The sequence below is a fragment of the Miscanthus floridulus genome, chromosome 4, assembly GCF_019320115.1.
Source record: "Miscanthus floridulus cultivar M001 chromosome 4, ASM1932011v1, whole genome shotgun sequence".
Taxonomy (NCBI): Eukaryota; Viridiplantae; Streptophyta; class Magnoliopsida; order Poales; family Poaceae; genus Miscanthus; species Miscanthus floridulus.
The window spans coordinates 90,697,803-90,721,397 of record NC_089583.1 but is presented as its reverse complement, the minus strand read 5'-3'; the positions used below and the strand labels follow the sequence as shown (position 1 = coordinate 90,721,397).

The 23,595-nt window shown below is 42.4% G+C and overlaps 1 protein-coding gene, 1 long non-coding RNA gene and 1 pseudogene across 13 annotated transcripts; all 3 read left to right on the top strand.

Moving 5' to 3' along the window:
• The first annotated feature begins 620 nt into the window (after positions 1–620).
• Positions 621–4,244, top strand: LOC136552082 (proteasome subunit beta type-1-like). The gene is made up of 7 exons (XM_066543630.1): positions 621–784; positions 865–972; positions 3,037–3,118; positions 3,274–3,403; positions 3,480–3,622; positions 3,779–3,865; positions 3,958–4,244. The coding sequence occupies exons 1-7, from the start codon at positions 636–638 to the stop codon at positions 4,030–4,032; spliced, it is 774 nt and encodes a 257-aa protein (XP_066399727.1). The 5' UTR covers positions 621–635; the 3' UTR covers positions 4,033–4,244.
• Positions 4,245–6,125: 1,881 nt separating this feature from the next.
• On the top strand, positions 6,126–12,561 carry LOC136549981 (uncharacterized). Of its 12 annotated transcripts, none has more exons than XR_010782120.1 (8): positions 6,126–6,810; positions 6,892–7,055; positions 7,825–8,416; positions 9,021–9,400; positions 9,493–9,899; positions 10,799–11,086; positions 12,009–12,096; positions 12,192–12,561. It is a non-coding gene; the product is annotated as an uncharacterized lncRNA (long non-coding RNA). The 12 variants fall into 12 exon arrangements; XR_010782118.1 differs by having other exon boundaries at positions 6,892–8,416; positions 10,799–10,832; positions 10,951–11,086; XR_010782119.1 differs by having other exon boundaries at positions 6,892–8,416; positions 10,799–10,832; positions 10,948–11,086.
• A 170-nt stretch (positions 12,562–12,731) lies between these two features.
• LOC136548801 (uncharacterized) lies at positions 12,732–14,752 on the top strand (annotated as a pseudogene).
• The last annotated feature ends 8,843 nt before the right edge of the window (positions 14,753–23,595 follow it).

Genomic DNA, 23,595 nt, shown 5'->3' with positions numbered 1-23,595 from the left:
TCGCCCGCAGCGGCTGGCCGGGACGGAGCTCGCCCGCGCGCGCCCGCGGCTGGCCGGGGTAGAGCTCCCCCGCACCCGCGCTCGCGACGGCTGTCCGGGGCGGAGCTCGCCCGCGCCCGCGCCAGAGGCAGACTGTCCGGGGCGGAGCTCGCCCGAGGACCGGTTGTCCGGGGTCGAGAAGGCCGGGGCGGACCTCCTCGCGTCACCTCCACGCGCGCTGCGTTAGATCCACGGCAAGGACCAGCTGCGGCAGCTCCACGCACGCCGTCTCCTGGCTCTCGCCACCGCCGTTGGGGATGAGGCCGCCTCCCTACACGCTGGGGCCCTCGACGTCGCTGTCGGGGCTCGTGCCGCCGCTGCAGCTCCCCGCCATCTTCTTCTTCTTGGCCGCGGCGGCGTGGGAGGCGCGCCTGCACCTCGCTCGAGCGCGTGGCTGACAAACGGAGCCCACCATAGGGTAAAATGGTCATTTCACCTATCTGTTTGACACCATTAAGTAGAAAAATGAATAGAATGGCTTAGAGAGTAAAGAAGTTCAGAACGATAGCACTTATGTGCGATTAATTTTTTTAATAACTTGTATGTAATTACAAACTTTTTTTAATAGGATACATGTAAAAGTCTCGAGAAACAAAATGCAAGGCGGCGCCGCTGCTCCTCCACTTCGCGTTCCGTTCCGTGTTTCCAACTCCGGTGACTCCACTACCAGCAACCCGCGCAGCGAACCCACTCCGACCACCGCCATGTCGAGGCGCGGCGACTGGGTCTACGAGAACAATGGCGGGTAGGCTCCCTGCCGCCTTCCCACCTCGCCTGCTGGCCGTATCCATGTGTTCTCTAACGAGGGTCTGTTTGGTCCTGCAGGACCTGCGTGGCCATCGCCGGCGCCGATTACTGTGTAGTCGCGGCGGACACCCGCCTATCTGTCGGATACAGCATCCTCACGCGCGACCACTCCAAGATCTGCGACCTGTGAGTCCCTGAACCCAGTCACGTGCTTCGATCTGGCCGTCTTGGCTTTAGGGTTTGTGGATTGGGAGACACGAGTGGGATTTTGGTGTGGCGTGGGCTCAAATATTTGGGTGGTAGGGCTGGATTCGTAGCAGGATTTGGTGCTGCCGCTGGTGGATTTAGCTAGGGTTTGGTGTTTGGAGGATTGGGTCCGAAATTAATGGGAAATATCTTACATTTTGTAAGTTTTTTCCCCGTTTGCCTGGTAGTTTTTCGTTAATGGCTAGTTAATTCAGTATGCTCTTTGTGAACGATAATGTTTGACTGGCTTGCTACTGGGTTACATGTGGTTCATTTTCCTAGTCCTAGCTTTATGTCCTGTGTTTGCTCTTTCATTCAGATGACTAGATCGTCATAGAACAGTATGTTAGATGCTGCTTTCTTCATAAGAAAGGTGACATTCCTTGCTAAACAAACTTCTGGTTTTGGCAGATGAGCAATTCATTAACACATCATTAGCGAAGGGAGATGTAAGCTTGACATTTAGGTTTACTTATATATTGGTCGAATTGCTTGGATTTGACCGATTTGTCTCCTCAAGATTTACAATGAGAATAGCTTCCAATTGTGTGGTTTGCTGGTGCTGTTTCCAGGCAGTGAAGTTGTTTGGTTCTAGAAGTAATGGAGCCCTCTACATTCTAGGGGGTTTGTTTTATCGTTGCTTTTGTGGCTGTTAAGTATATAGAATTCTCTTGGGCCCACAACATATGGTATTGATATGCTTAATTAGTGGTAATGAAATTCGGGCGTGCCCTGTTGTGGAAAAAATGGTTCACAGTGAGCCTCGCTGTCACCTCTTCAAACAGTCTTTTTGTTAACATTTGTTCATAAGATGCAGTTCAGTTGTTCATAAAATGCAGTTCAGTTGTCCTATTTGCGTATAATTTGTTTTTGGCAGGCTTTGGTTTGATGTACCACGCTTATTTTGTCAGTGTTGTTGGATAATGTTAAATGTACACCTACATACTGGTTTGTATTGCTACTGATATACATATGGCTTACGAACGATCAATCTAAAGATGTTTGGGATCTTTGTTTGTATGCTCAGTTTTAGGGTTAGCCTCTTTTGCTAAAACTTTGTGGTGTGGAAGAGCGTCTGATGGCTATTGTTGATTATAACCCAATACTTTTCAATTTAAAGGTTTTTGCTCTGCAAACTTGTTTGTCCTTTGCTTGAATGCCCATAGACGCACAACAAAAACCTTAATGAAAGTCAGTGGTGCATATAGTCTAACTCAATTCTGTTTTGTTCACCAGTATTGTCACTATTGCGTTGAGGTTGCTAAGCTTTCTTTGATTATTCTGTACTTTATGAGAAAGATGGTTATCATCTACTCCCTCCATTCCAAATTGTAAGTCATTTTGGCTTTTCTAGGTACATAGCTTTTGCTATGCACCTAGATATACATTTTCTCTAGATACATAGTAAAAGCTACGTATGTAGAAAAGCCAGAAATATCTGCAATTTGGAATGGTGGGAGCACCATTTTTGTCAGTGTTTGCAAAAAAAAAAAAAGTCATTAGATGCCAATAAAAGGAGACTTGAAAGGATGGAATATACCCAAAGACTTAGCCTTAGATAGGAGTGCTTGGAAGACAGCTATTCACGTGCCTGAACCTTGATTGCTTCTGCTGGGTTTCAACTCTAGCCTACCCCAACTTGTTTGGGACTTAAAGGCTTTGTTGTTGTTGTTGTTGTTGATGCTTCCCTAGGCGCTCTTAAGCATGAAGCAGAGCCCTGGTACACTGTATAGGCCATATGTGTGCAGTTAAACGCGTAGCGGACCGATGAGCCCAAAGGTGGCGAAGAAAACAAGAGAAGGGGTGAGGTTAGGACCGCCAAATGGTTTGTTGGGGGTGTGATTGCATCTATGCTTACCTCATGACGTCCATTCTCCTGACATGCAGCTAGTGGGTTACAGTGACATAGACGCTTGTAACCTTGATTCCTGTGTTATGTATTTTTTAGGTTGTGATTTCCCTTCTGAGTGCCTAAGAATAAAGATTCTCTCTTTATGTGTGTAGGGCTGACAAATGTGTACTAGCATCTTCTGGCTTTCAAGGTGATATTAAGGCTCTGCACAAGAACCTAGCTGCTAGAGAATTGGTAAAATTAACAACTAAAACTCCTATCAGCGTCTAAATTGTTTTATATGTTCATTCTATCATCCTTTTTGTTGATATCAAGCGATTCTTTTATATCAAGCGCCATAAACTGCACCAGCACTGATGCGATATTGTCTTTTATTTGTTTGTATATAGCTATACCAACACCAGCATAATAAAAGGATGAGCTGCCCCGCCATGGCACAGCTCCTCTCCAATACCCTGTACTACAAGCGCTTCTTCCCATATTACGCCTTCAATGTGCTCGGTGGGCTTGACAGCGAGGGTAAGATTTGTTGCTTTACTTTCTCACATTTCTTGTTTGATGAACACTCAAAAAAATATGTTGTGTACTTGCACAGGGAAAGGGTGTGTTTTCACCTATGATGCAGTAGGTTCCTATGAGAGAACCGGTTACAGTGCTCAGGGAACGGGGTCTACTTTGATCATGCCAGTCCTGGACAATCAACTAAAATCACCAAGTCCTCTATTACTCCCTGCCAGGGTAAACCCTGCACATTTATATCTTCTGTGTGTTTCTTGCAGTGGTTCTGTACAATGAGCACCTATTTGATCAAATATGCATTCACATATGTAAGTGAATGGTGACTAGAAATAATGATAACAGCAGATAGCCTAAGAATCTTTTCAATGTGCGCAGGATGCTGTCACACCATTGTCGGAGTCAGAGGCCATCGATCTAGTTAAGGATGTGTTCGCATCTGCAACTGAGAGAGACATCTACACTGTAAGCTGCATTTGCTCATTGCCAAAATTGTGCGCCTGTTTCTCTTCGATATATATCCATTCTGCTGATCCACAAACATGCAAAATATGCAGGGGGACAAGTTGGAAATTGTTGTCATTAACAAAGCCGGTACTAAGCGTGAGTACATCGAACTGAGGAAGGACTAAGCCAACGCTTCAGTAATGCTGCAGATGCCATTTGCTTCGAACTTGTCCCCTTGTCTGGAGATTTATGTCTAAAGCTGTTGCTTCCTAGAAACACTTGTGTTTACTTGCGTATACTGTACCAGGATTCAGTCAGCTTGTTTTCTTGTTGAAACAAATTGCATGGATACTGAAGCGGTACTTATTGGCGGAAAGGCTATATTTGGTTGGGAGCTTGACATGAGTGGCTTGATCCGAAATGTCACAAGCCTCTTTAGATCTCTTCAACTCACTCAGATTCAAATTGCCCTTTGTCTTTAAAAAGTCAAGCTTTTTAACTTCTATATACTACCCCTCTCCATTCCAAATTATTAGATGTTTATAAATTTTTTAGATATATTGCTTCCATTGTGCATTTAGACATAGTGTATATCTAAATGTATAATAGAAGTTATATCAAGTTATATCTAGAAAAGTTAAAATTCTTACAATTTAGAATATATATTATCATACTATATCCATTTTAAATTATAAGTTGTTTTAGCTTTTCTAGCTATATTGTTTGTGTTACACACCTATACATTAATCTATCTATGGTTAGTTTCTGGGCTAGTTGGTGCTGGTTTGTTGTGAGAGAAAAACGATGTTGTGGTTTGTTGTGAGAGAAAAACAATGTTGGCTGTCTGGTTTGGGCTGGCTGAAATCAACATACGAACAGGGTGAAGATTCTTTGATCACGCCTTTCGCAACGGTGGAAAAACAATAAATTTCGATCAATAGTGTATAGGAGGAATAACAATGATTTTAAGGACGATTCACTAACGCTTCTACATAGTTCGAACTATCCACATTGAGTAATTATAATAGATAACAAGATTTTATTAACAAATAAGCACTAAAATGACTTCATCAAGATTCAAACAATTTCAAGCTAGGCACCATATTATAGAGTATGATTTAGAAAAAAAAGAAAAATCTAAACCTAGTTTCATACAAACTAAAATAAACTTTCTATAAAATTTCTAAGATTAAGCCAAGCTATAGGATTTTTAATTGCATTATTTTTCCGGACAAAAATATATATTTGGATAAATTATTGAATTTTTATGTTTTGTATAAAACTATTTATAGTTCGATTTACCTTATTGATTTTTTAACTTAGTCTGATTTACTCCTCTAATGTTGCGATCCAATCAGTAAAATCACCATCAAAACTATAACTTTTAAAAGTTAAAAATAAAAAAAAATATTTTATAGATTAGAGAGTAAAATCTGGACGACCGCACAATAGACCTTTTCAGAAAAGGAACGAGGCTGTGCTTTTGACCAGGCCCAAGAACAGCGTTTGAGGGCCACCTCACCTACTCCTTTTTCCAGATCTCTACAACTAAAAAAAATCCGTAAGTCATTGTCAACACTAAACTAATCGCCCCCCACCCCCGTAAACGCCTCACCCCTCCGTAATCACCCCGTCAAACCTTCTTCTCCTTCCTGGCGCTGCGCCCGCACAACCGTCGCCCGCACAAAATCAGGGGGAAATTCCTTACGAGCCATTATAAAAGATTGTAATTCCTTTGAAAAAAGTTCGGCGGACTTGAGCACCATTGCTCTAATTTTTTTTTCTGCTCTCCATGCCACTGCCGTTATATTGGACTCTAACGGTATCAAACTATAAGTGTCAAAAGTCAAAAATACCCTTAGATCTAAATATGTTATTAATTTTTTTAGCATCTTAACAACTTCAAATGAAAAAAACTCAAAACTAGAAAGTTGCAGATCTCGTCGAGATCTATATTTTTTATATAAAAATTATCTTCATTTAATTTCACAAAAAAAACATGATTTAATATGATTAATATATCTTAGAAAAATTATATCTTTTTTACGGTATTAAATGAAGATAATTTTTATATGAAAATTATAGATCTCGACGAGATCTACAACTTTCTAGTTTTGAGTTTTTCTATTTGAAGTCGTTAAAATACTAAAAAAATTAATGATATATTCAGATATTTTTGAATTTTCGCCCCTGCAGTTTAATATGGTTAGAGCCTAATCTGAAAAAAAAAAAGTTAAAGCACGTGAAGTCATCTGAATTTTTCGGTGGCTCACGTAGAATTGCGGATCTTTTTTAATGGCTCGTGAGAATTCCCTCCACGATCATCCCCGTCCTCTCCACGCCCCGCTCCTCCCCCACCGAGCCCGCTGCGCTGCCCATCGCGCCCGCTCCCCCATGGTCTGCGCTCCCTCCGTCGCCAAATCCGATAGCTTGAGGACCCCGGCCTGCGCCGCGCCGCCTTCACGCCGCCGGCGCTGCTTCGCGCCGCCCCGAAAAGCGCCCGGAGATCTCGACGCCTCCCCGACCTACGTCGCCACCTCGACGACACCGGGACGCCTCCTCGACCTGCGCTGTGCCGCCTCCACGCCGCCGGCACCTGCTCGCCGCTGCGCGCCCCAGCCCCAAACCGTCCGCGAGCTGCGAGCTTCGCATCCCGCAGCAGCAGGAGGACACCGTGACGCCGACCCCGCCTCCTCCTCCCCGCTGCGAACGCGCCCCAGCCGCCCCACGAGCGTCGCCGACCTTCTCGCCGCTGCGAGCTTCGCGGCCCGCGGTAGCAGGAGGACCCTGACGCGCCCCAGCCGCCCCCTCCGCCGACGGTGAAGACGCGTGTTCCAGTCGCTAACGCTGGCAGCAGGAGGACCCAGACGCTCCAAGGCCGCTTCGACGACTGACTGCCGCGGCCGCGACGCTGACCCCGCCACCCGGCCTCCTCCTCCCCGCTGCAAACATAAAAAACTGAGGTGAGGAGATGAAACTACACATGAATTTTCACACATCAGCGAGTTCCGTGATTCAGTCTGACGAAACTGATCTTCATTCAGTGCCAGAATATCTGAAAAAGCTCCTTTCTTTAGAGAGTGAACCTGTAGATCTGTTGTACAATCACAAGGGAGGCATCTCATCCATTCCGCGACAGCCCGTTGATTGCCTCTCTTTCATAACTGAAGACCTCTCCGTGACGTACAGAACTCCAGAGACATGCTTTGTAAGTTCTTTGTCAGTTAGTCTTATGGCTTCATGTCCCTGCTTCATGTGTTCAGCTACTTGGTGTGTAAGACATGACCTACAGAGATGTTTTTTAAAGTTATGCAGCCACTACTTAAGTTACAGAATAATTTGCAAAAAGTAATCCTTGGCTGGTTTATTCTCATGATTTCAATATGAGTTCAGATAATTTTGTTATAGGCATGATCGGAAAGTTCTACACTAGGATCATGTGGTATAAGTAATTGCTCTGTGGTTGAGGAGAATAACAAATGCATACAAGTTAAACCTTGTCAACGGGGAAACAACTATGCTTATGAGTTCTGATAAAAGGGCCTATTTTGTGGCAGTTTGTATTATTTTGCAATAAATTCTGTGCTATACCTTCCTCTAATTCAGCATCGACAAGAAAATGTAGTTATGAAAGCATTGTTTATATCCTGCAATGTCAATCACATATGCTGCAATTAAAAAATCCTGTGATTTTTTCAAACATATGCCTCGTGCTTGAACTGAATGAGGCACCTGATGAGGGTAGAAGTTGCTTCCTGAAGCTTTGGTCAAAGTGATTCAAGAGTACTTTTAGTTTCAGTTCGCTGACAGAAGATACTGAGCTGTGAACATGGATGTTTGGTGACTTGAATATTTAGTGATCATGATGCCATGCAACTTGCTTGAACATGTCACATATTTCTTGAATCAGTTCGTGGCTTCATGGTCGCTTGAAAATGTCTCATAGTCTTGTGTTATCTTTTTTTTTCTAAAAACAGGATGGCATTTCCCAATTTTTTTACAATTTGGCCCTTTTTTTTAAGAAAATTTACGTTTGGCCCTCTGGGAGACTTAAACTCATCTTTGGACCCTGGGGGTCGGCGCCAGGACTCATGGCGCCGAGGTGCCTGTCTAAGCACAACAGGCCAGCCTAGGTAGCGTTCACGTGGCCGGTATCTCGGCGTCGAGCTCGGCGCCATGTATTCTGGCGCCGAGCATTATTTCAAAACCCGCGGCCGCAGCTCTCTCTCTCGCGCGCTCTGTCTCTGCCTCTCACCGCCGCCGTCTACGCCCTGTCCACGCCGTCGTCGACCGCGCCTCCTGCGCCGGCAGCAGGCCACCGTCGTCCGTCCGGTCCCTGCGCCCCCTCTTTCCCGGCTCCCGCGCCCCCACGCAACTGCCCGCAGCAGGCCGCCGCCGCGCCCCGTCGCCGTGCGAAGCCCGGCCGCCCTCGTCGCCCCTTCCCTCCTCCTCATCTCTGTCCGGCGGTGAGGGCGGCCTACCACCGCTCGCCGGAGTTCCCACCAGCCGGCTGGGCTCCAGGCCCTGCGCCCCTTGCCCCTCCAGGCCGTGCGCGAGCAGCCCATCCAGGTAATTTTTTTATTAACTTAAATTAGTTAATGTACTTTAGATAATTTAGTTAGTAATTTTTTAGAATATTTAGCAAATTTAATTACATAGGTTGAAAGTTAGATGCTTATTTATTTAGTTATATTATATACTTAGGAATATATGTATGTAGCTTATTTAGTTAGATTAGATTGTTAGAGACATAATTAGGGAGTTAGTTACCTATTGATTTAGTTAGCTAGTTAGTAAGTGTAGTTACCAAATCTCTTATCTTGTTATAGAGATAGTTAGACAGTTAGATACTTATTTGTTTAGGTCGATAGTTAGGTAATTTAGTTAGCAAATGTAGTTAGATATTATGGTTAGTTATCTTATAATAATATACCAGTAATAACTTGGCTGATGTGCATACCAACTAGATGGACAACGTAGTCACCCTATATCATGGAGGAAGTGTGTAGGAAGATGAGTTTTGTAATGTCAGTTTTGTTGGAATGCAAAGGGTGCCAATGATATTCGATGATCGGTCATTGTTTTGTGAGTTGTTTGGTAGGGCTCGTGATGAGCTTAAATGCAATTCAAATGAAGATGTCATCTTAGTTGAGGGAGTACTTCACCATGGCAGGTTAGGGACAATTTTAAGGCGGTTGGTCCCAATTGCATCAGAGGCTCAATGGGACAAATATGTCAAAACTGTTATGAAGAATGGGTTTCAATGTTTGGATTTGGTTGTGCGGAAGTTGTCCAATGATCCCACCCCTCATGGGTATTCAGCCCCTAATGTTCATTCACTCTCTCATGGGTTGTCGCCAGCACCAGAGAATCCGGCACCCTATGAGCCTCTGTTACCCAACCGTGAGGTGGATGTGGAAGATGCGGTTGTGGTGCTCGATGCTCAATCCGCCCCCAATGAGATTGGTGTATGTCCTGGTGTCCGTGCAGAATGTGGGACTGATGATATTGTAGGTGCCCCTTAGGAGATCCCTTTGAATTGGAATCATCCTAGTAAGTGATTTAGTAATACTTTGGCTCTCCTTATTCTTTGTTCATTCCATTCCTTTGTCTCAGTGGTATCCATATTTGTGCTTTAAATGTAGGAGACAATCCTAATAATGATGGTTGTGCTCCTGTTCCTCCATCAACCAACGTGGACCCAGGGTTTATGGCCTCTAACAGTGTAGATGTTGATATTGCGGATGATGAGGAGCCTTATGGCACAACAAGGGCCGTTGATTCTGATGATGACCGCCCAGTTGCAACTTTGAGCGAACAAGAAATGGAGCTCATCAGATGCTTATGTCCTGGTCGTGATCCACTGATTCATGAATTCAGCGACCTTAGTCATTCTCAACATGCTTATGGAGAAGGAAGAGATGACGAGCTGCTAGAGGCTCCTGAGGCCGATGGCAGTGTGGAAATTCAGTTGGGCATGGTCTTCAAGGACTTGCCCACCTTAAGAAGGTGGCTACAGGAATATTCTGTGAGACGTAAGAGACCATTCAAGGTGAGGCACTCCCATGTTTTTTTCTCACATGACTAGACACGGTCTCACTTTGCATCTTTGGAGATTGGAGCGGTAATCCAACAATAATGGTGTGCCCAGCACGTGTTTGTCGAATTTATGTTTTAGGCATCCATATGTGTGCTTAACTGCTTATTAATAGGTCTCTGAATATGTTTAGTTGCTATCTATCCATGTGCTTGTTCAGAGTTCTCTGAATATATACTGATCTTTCAGTCAAGGGCCAATTACTTTCACCACCCAGATTGCTTCACTTTGCATGTCTTGCACAAAGCAGGCCACAAAGAAGCAAGCACTTGTGACCTCTGTTTTGCCACATAAGCAATAGGCCGGATAGCTTTAGTTTTTCATGTACTGTACACTATCCGGCAGTCTGCCTGCATGCACAATCACGTACGCTTGCTTTCTGTCTAGAATAGTAGCAGAACCATTCAAAATTCATTTTGCTTATTGTCCTTTCAAGTCTGGGAGCCTGTTTGCTTAGTGCCTTCAGAAAAAAAAAAAAAAAAAAACTGTACAGCCTCAAAGTGTCTAGAGCATTATCTGCTTTTTTGCTACAAAGGTTTCCCTGAAAATACTTTCTGATTATTTTACTCAGTTTTTCAATTGCTTCTGCCGTAATTGTTTTTTCAATTGCTTCAATTAGCTGACCCTACACTGAACCTTGGAACCTTTCTGCAACCTCTGAACCTAAACAAGCAAACTCAGAATTCCCATCTACTGCAACTAAAGGATACATGTGATGCCTCTTAGAATGCCTTTTGGTTTTACTTTATAAGAGTGGCTACAGAGAATATTAGAGTTTTTTTTAATCTGTGCCACAAGCTCCAAAGTTCATATATATGTCATTGTGGTCAAGTGTTTAGAAAATTTTCTTGCAGAAATATGTCTGCAGGGTGCAGCCTAATGGTTAAGGTGATTCTCCTTTCCTGTCATAGAGTATCCCTGAGAACTCCGAATTTGCTTCAAGAACGAGTGAAAAAAACTTTCACATTATTTTGATAGGAATATGTGTTCTTGTTTGACACAGTAGACATGCTTTGAACCTTGGAACCTTCATGCAAGCTCTGGGAAACCTACACAAGCAAACTCAGAAACAGTTTCATTTCTTTGCACAGAAACAAGAAGTTAAGAACGAGAAGAAACAAAGAAGCTGATTCATACCTCAGGTATCTCAAGTATCTCCGAATCTATTTTCTCTAGAATCAGTTTCATATGTGTTATCTGTGACACTTGCTTGTGCTGATTATTCTGTGCTCGATGGCATTGAAATGGTCAGACTTTTGATTTATTCGATGGTTCGATACATCACCACTGCTGCATCTACCTCTCATAGCTGCTTGTGTGTCGATTTCTCCTCAACTTGTGCGTTCGCTTGCATGTGTGTATCCATTTCAGTTGATAAACTTAATATGCTATATAGGACATTTATATTTATCTGCTGCTTCCTTAAGTTTTTTTTCTGTATCCAAAGTTGGGCGTACATGGAACCTGTACTTTGCTTGACTGAAACATATCTGATGGAGCGATTAACTATATCCTGTTCACTAGCATGTTTGTTATGATGCTATAAAATCCCCCAAGATGCATTTGTTACTTGCATTACCATATCATTATTTTAGACTCTGGATAGCAGGTCCATCCATATTTGCTGGCATGCCCTCCGGCTCAGTACAAATTCTCTGTGGAAGCATATCTCCTTGAATTTGTTCTTTTGGGAACTGTCCCTCAACCTGCATTACCATGTCATAATTTTAGACTATGCATAGCAGGTCCTGCCATATTGCTGGTATACCCTATGGCAAATAACAAATTCTTTAGCCAACCATCAGATGATTGAGATATTTAGTCAAGGATCTATGCGTGCTTGGCTGTTTGTCATTGTATTTCTTTTTCCCTTCCTCCAAATGATTGCTTGGGTATGAGAATTTGAGAATAAGCAACTGGACAAAAATAGTACCTGAATGCATCAGTAACTCTGGAGTTTTTGTTTGATGGCGAAGATAGAATAGAACACGTGTGTTGGTCCTGAATTGGCATGAAGCTCATATGGGTGTGGTCTGATGGTCTCTATGTTTTCCGAAGGAACAGGTAGACTACAGGCAATTGTGGGTTATTTCAATTGAAAACAGTGCATCTCGTGCACCATTGGATGACAAGACTAACACTACTAATGGAGGTAACCAAAATAGAAGGGAAATTATTATATTCAATTCAACATATTGTTTATATTATATAAATGATAATCAATAGTATATGGACGTAACACTGCAGGAAGCGATGTTACACAACGCACGAGAGAAAGGGATAAGGCTTGATGGCATGCAATGTCTCAAGAGAAAAGGGACAAAAAAAACATCGAGAAGCATATAAAAGAAGAAAGGAGCAACAACTACGCATTGAAACTAACAATGGTTGTATAGTATAAATGTTGGTGAATAATAATATATATATTACTATTGATGTTTCTCGTATGTGCTGTGACACAATTGGTAGATGGTCAGGATGCATCAAACAAGGAAAACATGGATCCTAATGAAACAAATGATTGGTTGCATAGGAATGATTCACTCCATGCAAACAATATTGATGATATACTTATATCCAAACGGTTGTCGGGTAATTAAACTGTTGTTAATATGGAATCGACACCTACATTTTTGTGTGTAGTAAATCTATCTGTAGGTTTATATACAATCGAGAGGATCTTTGACGGATATTTGGTGTGTACTGTTTGTCTCGCTACTATTTTAACTAAAACACAATTATGTAGGTGATGATGTAATTATTGCTCGTAACATAGTTAATTAGGAAATGCAGTCACAATGCACTGATGCTTCACGTAAGAGAGAGTTAACAAGCAAGGTGTAGGATGCAACATGCAAACAAGACACCTGAGCAACGGGGCCAAAGGCGCAAGCGACAAAGGCTTTACAATCAAGCTCCATCTCGCAAAGAGGCAATGAAAGCGGCTAAAAAACGCTCCAGGGAGGTGAAGAAACACACCCTAAATAGTGAGTCCATCGCGATGGAGAATCCACTCTTTAATCCAACGATGGAGTGGCCAACTGCAAACTCATCTGGGCCTCATGGACCCACAATAAGCCCCAACGACTGGGCTATCCTAGAATCTAGGGCAACACCTATTCGCTTCCTAGAAGCTACTGAGGAGACAAATGATGATGATGATGTATGCGGTGATATACTATCGGCCCATATGACACATAGACAAAATGTTCCATCTGGGCAAAAACATGCATTGTTAGCCCACCGTAACACTGTGTTTGAGAGCCGCATCGGTCGGAACATAGGACTGGCTAACAATGATGATGAATGCATGACTAGAGACCACGTGGATGAAAATACGCCCTTACCTCGGTCAACCGTGACCGACAACGGTAAGTAACGAGGTCTCCCTACCCTCGTTCCTTGACGTGAAACAAGTTTATTTCTATCTCAACCATGTCCATTATGTGATTGACAGAAAGTGCTGGACCAAGCAATCAAAATGCATCAGCTACACCTGCACAACCATTATTTGATGACATCGGTAATTTGCACTACTTTTAACATTCTTTATAGTATTTGCTTTCCTTTATTGTTACCCAAGCTATAATATGTCATGGCACTGTGCCGATCACAGACGATGATGAGGGCGATATATTCAAAGATGATGAGGAAGAGGACGAGGGATACCTGTTTGCTGGACAAGGTATTTGTACCATATACCGACTACCTTCATAAACATCCACTCCTTTATCTAACCTTTTATTTTTATGTTCAAATGTCATTTCAATAGAGGAATCAGACAACGTTGTCCAAAGTGATACTCCTGAGGAAGACACGGCTTCTAACCCTGAAGTACCTGACCCGTTCGAAAAGGTGTATAGAAACATGCCTAGGGAGACACACATGCTAAAACCTGTCCCAGATTGCCACCACTGCGGTGCGAAGAGGTTTCCAAAAGAACCTCTTGGGTTCTGTTGCCGCAGCGAAAAGGTCAAGCTGAATGCGCTAGTCATACTAGACCAGCTCATGAGGCTTTGGACGAGCTCCGACACGGACGCTAGGCACTTTCGTAACAATATTAGGTTTTTCAATGGCCACTTCTTTTTCACTTCCCTCTGTTGTCGCCTTGACAGTGCTACTGCTAACATCAGAAACAGTGGCATTTATACCTTCCATGCACATGGCATGATCTATCACAACACAAGGTCATTTGGGAGAGAAGATGGTAAGGAGCCCAGACATCTTGAGCTTTACTTCTATGATGATGATCTGAGCCTTGAGCACCGATATCGAAGGTGTAAGGAAGAGAAGTACCAAAAAGATAAAGAAGTTATAGAGAGATTGGTGGCCATCCTTCATGACAACCCGTACTCAAAACATTTAAGGAGTATGGGGCAAGCTAGACATCTTGAGGACTATCGTCTCACACTTAACCTTGATCAACGATTGGACCAAAGGACATACAACGTGTCGATGGCTTTGGAGGTGGCTGCTGTTTGGATCGAGGGTAGTGAACTCCTTGGTCAATTTTAGAATAGTGTTGTCTTACATGGGAAAGATAGGAGTAGGCATGGCATCCGATCATATCATGGATGCTATGATGCTCTTTTATACCCACTCTTCTTCCCTAGTGGTGAGCTTGGATTGCATATGGATATCCCAAAGAAAGGTGTTACCATGGAGGATGTCAACATGGCTCGTGCCCTACGTAAGGCTCATAGTGGTACAGAAGAAGAAGAAACATGTTTGTTTAACTTTTTTTGTACTTTTCATGTATACCAAACCGTTATCCTAGAAACACCTCTAATACCATAGTTTTTTTGTAGACTCTCTGAGAAATTTATGTGTTTCTATGCGTGACTACTACTGCTGCAAGTTCCAGATATGGCCAGGAATCTTTAATCCCATACTTTAGGGCCAGCGTCTTTTCCAACAATTTGTGGTTGACACGTACATCAAAATTGAGAGTTCTCGATTGGATTACATACGCAATCATCAAAAGGAGATTAGGGCTGACCTCTACCAAGGATTGGTTGATAGCCTGCATGCCGGTGAGGGTAGATCAGAAGCTATTGGAAAGCGAGCGGTGATGCCTTTGTCATTTATCGGAGGCCCAAGGGACATAAGGCATAGGTACTTGGATGCCATGGCACTAGTGCAGAGGTTTGGAAAACCAGACATCTTCCTGAATATGACATGTAATCCAAAGTGGGATGAGATCACGCGTGAGTTGTACCCTGGACAAACACCACAGGATCATCCAGATCTTATTGATTGGGTCTTTAGGGCAAAACTGGAAGAGCTTAAGCACATGTTGATAAAAAAGGATATCCTTGGAAAGATTCATGCACATGTGTATGTTGTGGAGTTCTAGAAGAGAGGTCTACCACACGCACATTTTTTGCTAATCATGGAGGGACGCTACAAAATCATGTGCCCAGAGCAGTATGACCTTCTCATCTTAGTCGAGCTCCCAAACAAGAAGTATCCGAACTTGTATAAAATGGTTACAAAGCATATGATGCATGGCCCTTGTGGAGTACTTAATCGCAATTGCCCATGCACAAAGGGCCATGAATCATGCAAGAACCGTTACCCGCGACCTTTCTGTGATGCCACATTATAGGGCAAGGATTCATACTCAGTTTATAGACGGCGTGACGATGGTAGAAAAGAAAAAGTTCATGGGCATGACCTTGACAACAAATGGGTCGTGCCTTACAACTCATACCTCCTATGTCTGTTCAATTGCCACATCAATGTTGAGGCATGTGGGAGCATCAAGGCCGTCAAGTATTTGTTTAAGTACATTTACAAGGGTCATGACCACATGTCTGTGGCTATGAGAGAGGTTGACAAGGAGGACAATGAAGGAAACATCAATGAGATCAAACAGTATAGGGATGCTAGATGGGTAACTCCACTAGAAGCCTTATGGATGATATATGGTTTTGATATAAGTGATAGGTCCCCTTCGGTGTTGTCTTTGCAGCCCCATCTTCCTGCCATGCACATGGTGTCATTTCACCAGCGTGAGGGTGTTCGACGAGTGCTTAATCATCCAAGTGTTGAAAGGTCGATGCTTACAACCTACTTCGAGAAGAACAACACATCTGAACATGCCCGCAGTATATTGTATTGGGACTTTCCTAAGTGAAAGCTCTAGTTTGGTTTTGGTGAATTGATGAAACCCTAAGTGCTAACCTAGTTTATCAAGTGATCATGAGATAGGTAGCACATTCCAAGTGGTGAAGCAAATGAAGATCATGACATGATGATGGTGATGCCATGGTGATGATCAAGTGCTTGGACTTGAAAAGAAAAAAAGAGAAAAAACAAAAGGCTTAAGGCAAAGGTATAAATGGTAGGAGCTATTTTGTTTTGGTGATCTAGACGCTTAGCGAGTGTGATCACATTAAGGTTCGATAATCGTACTATTAAGAGGGGTGAAACTTGTATCGAAATGCGGCTATCAAAGTGTTACTAGATGCTCTAATTCATTGCATATGCATTTAGGATCTAGTGGAGTGCTAACACCCTTGAAAATGTTTGTGAAAATATGCTAACACATGTGCACAAGGTGATACACTTGATGGTTGGCACATTTGAGCAAGGGTTAGAAACTTCACCAGCGGAGTGTCCGCCCGTAGAGTGGGATAGTCCAACGGTGCCACCGGCACCCTAAACTTAGGTGAACGTGGTCACTGTAAGTGACCGGACGCTGGTCTCTAAAGGACCGGTTGAAAGGTCCTAATATGGCTAGAGGGAGGGGGGTGAATAGCCTATTTAAAAATCTACAAATCAACTACAGCAATTTGATTAGTATGACAAATAGCGTAATACAAACTTGCTCTAGCTCTACAAGGGTTGCAAGCCACCTATCCAATAATTCTAGTTGTAATGATTACTTAGGCACCCAAACTTGCTATGTAACTACTTACTAAGAGCTCTCAATCTTACTACTCTAAAGAGCTCAACTAGATGAAAGTAAATAGTAAAGCAAGCTCTCAATTCTAATTACACTAAAGAGCTTGTATCAACTAGTTTGCAAGAATGTAAATAAGTGAGTAGGGTGATTATATCGACGTGTAGGGGATGAACCAATCACAAGATGAATATATAGCCAATCACCGGGAGAATGCCAAAGACAAGAGACAATCGATTTTCTCCCAAGGTTTACGTGCTTGCCAACACTCTACGTCCCCGTTGTGTCGACCAACACTTGGTGGTTCAGCGGCTAAGAGGTGTTTCACAAACCTTGTCCACACGATAGGACACCACAAGAACCAACCCACAAGTGAGGTAACTCAATGACACGAGCAATTTACTAGAGTTACCTTTCGGTGCTCCGTCGTGGAAGATACAACTCCCCTCACAATCACCAGAGACGGCCACGAACAATCACCAACTCGTGCCGATCCTCCACCGCTGCACCGAGCCGTCTAGGTGGTGGCAACCACCAAGAGAAACAAGCGAAATCCACAGCGCAACACGAATACCAAGTGCCACTAGATGCAATCACTCAAGCAATGCACTTGGATTCTCTCCCAATCTCACAATGATGATGGATCAATGATGGAGATGAGTGGGAGGACTTTGGCTAAGCTCACAAGGTTACTATGTTAATGAAAATGTGCAAGAGTTGTCCCTTGAGCTGGCTATGGGGCTATAAATAGAGCCCCCATCAAATAAAGCCGTTATACCCCTTCACTGGGCAAATCGCGGGCCGACCGGATGCTGCAGTCCAACTGACCGGACGCAGCACCGAACGCTCCGATCATGAATACCGGATGCGTCCGGTCGGCATACCAGACATGTCTAGTAGCCCCAGACTGCCACGTGTCTGGTTCAAATCATCATAGCCGTTGCCACGCATACTGTCGATGACCGGACGCTCACACTCAATTTGACCGGACACTCCACCGTCGAGTCCGGTCGAGTCCAGAAAGCCACCAGGGCCGACCGGACGTGTCAGGTAGAGACTGACCGGACGCTGAGCCTCAGCATCCGGTCGAGTACAGTAAGCACCCATGGACGACCGGACGCGTCCGGTCACACTGGACCGAACGCTGCCAGCGTCCGATCAACTTCACTGCGGAACTATTTTTCTAAGTCATACCGGACGTGTCCGGTGTGGCGATCGAACGCGTCCGGTCGCTGAGTCTGCCGCCGAATACCGGACGTGTTCGGTCATCATACCGGACACGTCCGGTCACTCTATAACTAGCGCGACTACCTCCTCTTCGACTCTACCTTTTTCACCCTTGCTCAAATGTGCCAACCACCAAGTGTATCACCATGTGCACATGTGTTAGCATATTTTCACAAACATTTTCAAGGGTGTTAGCACTCCACTAGATCCTAAATACATATGTATTGAATTAGAGCATCTAGTGGCACTTTGATAACCACATTTCGATACTAGTTTCACTCCTCTTAATAGTACGACTATCTATCCTAAATGTGATCACACTCACTAAGTGTCTTGATCACTAAAACAAAATGGCTCCTACATTTTATACCTTTGCCTTGAGCCTTTTGTTTTTCTCTTTCTTCTTTTTCAAGTTTAAGCATTTGACCATCACCATGCCATCACCATTGTCATGATCTTCGCCATTGCTTCATCACTTGGAGTAGTGCTACCTATCTCATAATCATCTTGATAAACTAGGTTAGCACTTAGAGTTTCATCAATTAACCAAAACCAAACTAGAGCTTTCAATCTCCCCCTTTTTGGTAATTGATGACAACCCTTATACAAAGATATGAATTAAAGTTCAATTGAATCCATGTTGCTTGCCCAAGCATATTTACCATGTGTAAAGGATATGGACAAGTTTCATGAACTCCTTATGATAGCAATTGCTCCCCCTACATATGTGCTAAGAGTTTAGATTAAGGCTTTGCACATATGATTAGATAGGAAATATAGGAGACAATTTCTACCAAATGATGCTAAGGTATAAGAGATGGACCTTTGAAGTGTGATACCAATCGAAGTGCACCAATATACCATCCTTTGCATCATTAGTAACTAGACATATACCAGAACTAGAATACCCCGTGAGATCAACATTACATACAAAGGTCTAGTTTCCATAGAATGAACATAAGTCTAGTTACTTAGCCTATGCATGCTAGTTTTTCATTTCAACATTCAAACCTACAACTAGCATACACCACACAAGCATGGATATTTGAAATTAAAACTTATGCCATGCAAGCAAACATATGCAATGCACATTCAAATGCACCATACAAGTTTATAAGCTTGCTCCCCCTATTTATATGCTCAAAATTTTAATTGATCCCCTTCTTTTGTCATATATTATCTCTCCCCCTTTGTTTTACTATCTTTGTATACTATTTCTCCCCCTTTGTCATCAATGACCACAAAGGCTTAAAGTATAGATAGGGTAGGATTATTAATGTCAACAATTTGCACAAAAGGTGGCCTCAAATCATAGATATGTTGGGGTGAAATCATGTGAAATGAGAATCATTTTCCCAATTTGGTTCAATCTAGATTACTTGTAAAAGATATTTAACTCGGTTTGATCCAAGGACAAGCTTCTTCACATCTCCAAATAAGGGTTATCTTGTACCATGTTGAGTTAAACACTTATAGCTCATTTTCTAAATCAAACACTAGGTTTACAAGCCCACAAACATGTCATATGCTACCACTAGATCATTTCAATCATACAAGCAATAGTGGTACCATATAAGCATCAAATTCATTTGTTTTTCATGAATGAGCCTATTTAAATGTGAAATATGTCTAGATGCTCTAATCATGTCCTTAGCAATGGATGGATGACATGTCAATCAACTTTACCTTGCTTTGCTCGAAGGAGAGGCATGTCATATAGTGAGGGTGCATCAACACATATTGGAGAAGTCAAGTATGTTCAATTTATTCCTTAGCTTGCAAAACCTCTTCTCATCAAGTGGCTTGGTGAATATGTCGGCAAGTTGATCTTTGGTGCCCACACTCTCTATACAAATGTCCCCTTTTTGTTGGTGATCTCTTATGAAGTGATGACGGACATCTATATGCTTTGTTCTTGAGTGTTGAACCGGGTTGTTGATGAGTTTTATGGCACTTTCATTGTCACATAGCAATGGCACTTGCTTGAATCTAATTCCAAAGTCACTCAAGGTAGCCTTCATCCAAAGTAATTGAGCACAACAACTACCGGCCGAAATGTACTCCGCTTCAGTGGTTGAAAGTGCTACAATATTTTGCTTTTTTGATGACCAAGATACAAGTGATCTTTCCAATAGTTGACATGTGCCCGATGTGCTCTTTCTCTCAACTTTGCATCTCGCATAATCAGAATCCGAATATCCAATCAACTCAAATCTTGCTCCTTTGGGATACCATAATCCAACATGTTGTGTATGCTTCAAGTACATCAATATTCTCTTTGTTGCCTTCAAATGACTTTCTCTTGATGAGGCTTGAAATCTAGCACACATGCATACACTAAACATCACATCCGGTCTTGATGCGGTCACATAGAGTAGACTTCCAATCATAGACTGATACATTTTTTGATCCACCATGTTGCCACTAGCATCACTATCCAAGCTTCCACTTGTCCCCATTGGTGTACTAATAGCTTTACTCTCATCCATTTCAAACTTTTTGAGCATGTCCTTGATATACTTGCCTTGACTCATAAATATATCATTCTTCATTTGCTTGATTTGAAGACCAAGGAAGTAACTAAGCTCTTCAATCATAGACATCTCAAACTCACTTGCCATCATCTTGCCAAACTCCTCACAAAATTCTTGATTTGTTGATCCAAAGATGATATCATCAACATAGATTTGCATTACAAACAAATCATTCTCAAGCTTCTTGGTGAAGAGAGTGGTGTCAACCTTTCCCATCTTGAATCCCTTAGAGAGTAGAAAATCCCTCAATCTCTCATACCATGCTCTAGGTGCTTGTTTCAATCCATACAAAGCCTTTCTCAACTTGTAGACATGGTTGGGTTTCTTCTCATCTTCAAAATAGGGAGGTTGCTCAACATACACAAGCTCATTGATGTACCCATTGAGAAATACACTTTTCACATCCATTTGATACAACTTGATATTGTAGGCATAAGCATAAGCTAGCAAGACCCTAATTGCTTCCAATCTTGCAACCAGGGCATATATTTCTCCAAAGTTAAGACCTTCAACTTGAGTATAACCTTGAGCCACTAATCTTGCTTTGTTCCTTATTACTATCCCATCTTGATCTTGCTTGTTCCGAAAGACCCACTCGGTTCCAATCACATTATGATCCTTAGGCCTCTCAACTAAATCCCATACTTGGTTTCTTGTGAAGTTGTTTAGCTCTTCATGCATAGCATTGATCCAATCAACATCCCTCAAAGCTTCATCTATCTTCTTAGGTTCAATGGATGACACAAATGAGAAATGCTCACAAAATAAAGCCAATCTTGATCTTATTTGCACACCTCTTGAAATATCACCAATGATAGTGTCCAATGGATGATCTCTTGCAACATTAGTTGGTTGAAGCACTTGCACTTGATTGCTTGCATTAGATTGATCACTTGGTTGAGATGATGAACTAGCCATTTGTTGAGCTTGCACATTGCCATTACTAGTGCTTGCTTGGATTTGATCATGAGAACCACTAGCTTGCACATGTGGGTTAGAGAGCACTTGATTCTTGTCATCTTCAACATCAATCACCTTTCTAGGCCTTAACTCACCAATGTCCATGTTCTTCATTACATTGACCAATTGAGTGCCTCTTACATCATCCAGATTCTCATCTTCCTCTTGGGAACCATTTGTTTCATCAAATTCCACATCATGAACCTCCTCAAGAGTACCACTATCCAAATTCTAAATTCTATAAGCCTTGCTAGTAGTGGAGTAACCAAGCAAGAAACCTTCATCACATTTCTTTTCAAACTTGCTCAATCTAGTGCCTTTCTTCAATATATAGCATTTACAACCAAAAACCCGGAAGTATGCTATGTTGGGCTTTCTTCCATTCAATAGCTCATAAGGTATTTTCTCCATCATGGGGTGACAATAGAGTCGGCTGCTATAGTAGCAAGCCATATTGATTGCTTCGGCCCAAAATGAATGACTCACATTGTACTCACTCAACATTGATCTTGCCATATCAATCAAGGTTCTATTCTTTCTTTCAACTAGCCCATTTGATTGAGGAGTATACTTGGTCAAGAATTAATGTATAATTCCAAATTCATCACATAACTCATCAATTCTAGTGTTCTTGAACTCACTTCCATTGTCACTTCTAACTTTCTTGATTGTTGTTTCAAACTCATTGTGAATGCCATTGACAAATGATTTGAATGTTGCAAACACATCACTCTTGTCAACAAGAAAGAATACCCATGTGTATCTAGTGAAATTATCCACAATCACAAATCCATATTTGTTTCCACCAATGCTAGTGTATGTGGTTGGTCCAAACAAGTCCATGTGCATCAACTCAAATGCCTTGGATGTGCTCATCATGCTCTTCTTAGGATGTGTGTTACCAACTTGTTTTCTGGCTTGACATGCACTATATAGCTTATCTTTCTCAAAAGTGACATCTTTCAAGCCTCTAACTAAGTCATGCTTGATTAACTTGTTTAATTGTTTCATTCCAACATGACCAAGCCTTCTATGCCATAACCAACCCATGCTAGACTTAGTGATCAAACATGTTGATAATTGAGCTTCTCTAGCATTGAAATCAACTAAGTATATATTCTCATATCTAAATCATTTGAATATCAAGTTAGAGCCATCTACACTTATGATCTCTACATCATCCACACCAAATATGCACTTGAAACCAAGATGACACAATTGAGCTACCGACAATAGGTTGAAGTTTAAGCTCTCTACTAGTAGCACATTGGAAATGCTCAAATCATTGGATATTGCAATCTTACCAAGCCCTTTGACCTTGCATTTGCCATTGTCACCAAATGTGATACTATCAATCCCATTGCTCTTGCTTTCATTGATTGAATTGAACATTCTTGGATCACCGATCATGTGTTGTGTGCACCCACTATCAAGCACCCAATGCCTTCCTCTGGCTTTATAATTTATCTACAAAAGAAGATCAATTCCTTTTAGGTACCCAAACTTGCTTGGGTCCTTGTAGGTTAGTCACCAAGGTCTTTGATACCCAAATGGCCTTCTTCTTTGGGCCCATAATTGGTGTACCAATGAATTTAGCCTTTACACCATTGGCACCCTTGTAAAGCATGTAACAAGAATCAAATTTGATTGAGGATACATTAGGTAGCTTGTTCTTGTTAGTCTTGCAATGTTGCTCTATATGCCCAACTTGCTTGCATCTATTGCAAAACCGACCATTGCCTTTCACAAAGCTAGCCTTGGGAGTGACAAAGGCTGCCTTGCCTTTCTTGGGGGTATAGCCTAATCCCTCTTTGTTGAGAGAAAACCTTTGGCTACCCAAGCACTTTAGCAAGCGGGCATCTCCACCATAGGCATTGCCTAAGGCACGAGTGAGCTTATTCACCTTCTTCTTGAGGGTTTCATTTTCCACCATTAGTGATGTATCATTCATAGGTGGAGTAGAAGTGGTAGTGCTACAAGAAGAGTTAGTGGGAGCAACTATAGTGGGCATACAAGAATCATC

What these genes read in the sequence shown, in the direction of transcription:
- LOC136552082 (XM_066543630.1), top strand. Translation starts at nt 636, where the DNA reads ATGCAAGGCGGCGCCGCTGCTCCTCCACTTCGCGTTCCGTTCCGTGTT. An exon ending in GTCTACGAGAACAATGGCGG is followed by an intron (nt 785 to 864) that starts GTAGGCTCCCTG and finishes TTGGTCCTGCAG; the next exon opens with GACCTGCGTGGCCATCGCCG. An exon ending in CTGAGAGAGACATCTACACT is followed by an intron (nt 3,866 to 3,957) that starts GTAAGCTGCATT and finishes CAAAATATGCAG; the next exon opens with GGGGACAAGTTGGAAATTGT.